General features: G+C 36.6%; 1 protein-coding gene across 1 annotated transcript; it reads right to left on the bottom strand.

The window, feature by feature from the left end:
- Positions 1-557: 557 nt before the first annotated feature.
- LOC115003523 (histidine triad nucleotide-binding protein 3-like) lies at positions 558-2,560 on the bottom strand. Its single transcript, XM_029425348.1, has 5 exons — positions 2,357-2,560; positions 2,155-2,272; positions 1,553-1,622; positions 1,307-1,433; positions 558-683 (listed from the first exon to the last, which is right to left on the bottom strand). Exons 1-5 carry the CDS (start codon positions 2,441-2,443, stop codon positions 636-638), a joined length of 450 nt encoding a protein of 149 aa, XP_029281208.1. The 5' UTR covers positions 2,444-2,560; the 3' UTR covers positions 558-635.
- Between the last annotated feature and the right edge of the window lie 227 nt (positions 2,561-2,787).

Below are 2,787 nucleotides of genomic sequence, written 5' to 3'. Positions count from 1 at the left end.
TGTGTTTTTCCTCCTAACAGTGTTGTTCAGACATTTGTGTAGGTGCAGGAAGAGAAACATAGATGTACATTTGGACCCATTCTCCCCTGTGATTATCATTATTTATTATTATTATTATTATTATTATTATTATTATTATTATTATTATTATTATTATTAATAATAATAATGCAACCCTTAAGACTTTGTCAGAGATATTTAAAAGGTACACAGTAGGGTAGGTACAGGTACAGTAAGCCGCTTTTTTGATTGATTATATATACAAACAGACAAGTAAACATACAAACATAAATTATTGTCCTTCCATACTTAATATGGTCAAAAAAAAGAATAATTGCACATGTATCAAACTGTATCAAGATTTGCGTTTTCAGTTTTAAAGTTAGTTTTCAAGGTTTGAATTAAAATAAATAATACTAATAAAATCTGTAATTCTCTCCTCATTCCACAACATGACATTTGATAGGACTAGGATGCATTGTTATAAAAATATTCTTGCAAAAGATCAAACTTTTACCACTTCCACCTTAAAAAAAGAGCCTTTTTTTCAACTGTTCTCCACAACTGAATCATCAAGCAGTTTGTCCCGTCAACAGAAAAGAAGACCGTTGCACCTCCTGACTCTTTGTATCTCTTCATTTCACCTTGCCGCAAGTCTTCAACTGAGAAAGCACTTTGTCGACCTGCAACAGAGCAAAACAAGAAACTTAAGCAGCATGCCCAATGTAGTTGTAGTTCAGTGTAATAGTGATTAAACATGCTTATAGCTGACATTTATACATAAAAGTATATGTAACATTTGTACATTGTTACAACAGATGTTCAAGACAGTTGACACAGAAAAGAAAATGTGGCTCATTTTTTATTTAAGCCATCAAGGGAGTGTGCCACCTAAAATCATTTTTTCATGGGTTAATTACAATCTCTTCATTAATGGATAATAACAACTTTGATTAATAAATTGATTGAGAACAAATAAAATGCTGCCAATTACCTAATAAGTTACATTTTCTATAGCTGCATGTATTTCATTTAAAAATAGGCAACTTTAAGAACAGTAATGAACAGTAAATAATTTGACATCCATTTAAAAATGTACTTCAAAAGTTTAAATATATTCATAATTTAAAGAGAACATTTTAGTATTTTTTATTAACGCTTTTTAGAATTGCAAAATGTACCAAAATGCTAATTTTATTTAAAAAATGTATATGATTTTTAATCAATCATGGTATGATGCTAAAACTTTTTTTGAAGCACACACAGGTCTCCATGGATAAATGCACCCAGCCAAGATATCACTCACAGTGATGAACCAGTGAGACTGCGGGCCGTAGTGAAGCTGTGACTTGAAGTTCATCTGACTGGCTGGAGCCAGAGCGTGGAGGTGGAGGTGGGGAACTGATGAGAAAGGAGGCAAATGAAACCCCATCCTGCACACAGTCAATGTGGGGTTGAAAACAGACAAATTAGCAAATAAATTATTCTTGTGAAGCACAGCAACTCAGAACATAATTTTAAAGTTGATCACAGGTCATCTCAGGAGATTTACCTGAAGTCGTTCATGTCCATGACTTTATTCTTCTCCAGTACACTCCTTCCCATTTCTACCATCCGCTCCACTGTCAACAAAGAAATCACATCAATATAAAACTCTAAAAACTAGAGTACATAGCAGCTTATTTCCAATAAGAATTACATGATATGGGGTTGTCACAAATGGGATGCCATAAATAAAATATGGCACTATATACAGTACATGTATGTAAAGAGGATTGTGTGTAAAAGTAAGTGACAAGTTCATGCAACAGTATAGCCCAAATGTAAGGAGTGAAAAGACATGGGATAGAATATATGTATTTAATATATAGATAATGTACAGTCATGGTCTCTTCAGAGGCAATTAATGGCTTTATGTTTCCATTGTCACAATAAAAATGAGGTCACATTCTGGCTTTGTTGCCAGGTAGGAACCAGACAATAAACCTAAAAAGCCTCCAGTTATTGTCAATAGGGGCAGTATCTTTAAGTTACAGTAACATCGTATTTCTAGCTCTGACTGAACTGAACTGTCCTGGCACTTTAAACAATGTGATTTCTCAGAGGCTGCTGACTCATCTGTTCTCAGATCAGATATATAGATCTCTCCCTCACCTAGAGGTACGTCGTCCGCCTGGAGACTTTTGCAGTTGTCGATATGCGTCCTGGGAACAACAAGGTAATGATGTGTGGCACCAGGCTTCATGTCACGAAAACAAAACAGATCATCGTCCTGTAACAGAGGGAGGAAGAGAGAGAGGGAGGAAGAGTGTACAGGTGTTGAACTTCATGAATTAAAAGGCGGTAGGCTACTCACGCTCAGCAGGATTTCTGTGTCAGTCTGGTTGTTCGCTATTGCGCAGAAAGGACAGTCTTCGCCCTCAGAAGCGTCTTGAGTCTCCATTAATGTTTCTGAAGTTGTGTCTTAGAGGCTCGAGCTCACTCATCTGAGTATGGGCGTGTCTGCGGTCAGGATTCAGGACAACCAGCCGCTGACAGAGCTCATCGAGTCCAGCTGCTGCGTTCATGAGGACCACGTAAATTCCTATGTCAAGTTTCAGTTTCAACTTTTATTTGTCATATGTAAGTTAACACAGGGTCAACGGTACAATGAAATGTGTCTGAGAGAGACAGCATGTCAGCTCAGCTGTCAAAAATATATAAAATATTTTGAAGAAAAGAGTACTTTGAGCCGGGAGACTGTTACCAATGGTGTGCTGTGCCGCCTCCACCACTCTCTGAAGTGAT

Source organism: Cottoperca gobio, chromosome 24 (assembly GCF_900634415.1).
Source record: "Cottoperca gobio chromosome 24, fCotGob3.1, whole genome shotgun sequence".
Taxonomy (NCBI): domain Eukaryota; kingdom Metazoa; phylum Chordata; class Actinopteri; order Perciformes; family Bovichtidae; genus Cottoperca; species Cottoperca gobio.
This window is presented reverse-complemented; position numbering and strand designations above follow the sequence as displayed.

Excerpts from the sequence above, each read along its gene's own strand:
- LOC115003523 (XM_029425348.1), bottom strand. The coding sequence starts at position 2,443 with ATGGAGACTCAAGACGCTTCTGAGGGCGAAGACTGTCCTTTCTGCGCA. Across the intron at positions 2,273-2,356 it reads ACACAGAAATCCTGCTGAGC|GACGATGATCTGTTTTGTTT; the intron begins GTGAGTAGCCTA and ends CCTCTGTTACAG. Across the intron at positions 1,623-2,154 it reads GGCGGACGACGTACCTCTAG|TGGAGCGGATGGTAGAAATG; the intron begins GTGAGGGAGAGA and ends CTTTGTTGACAG.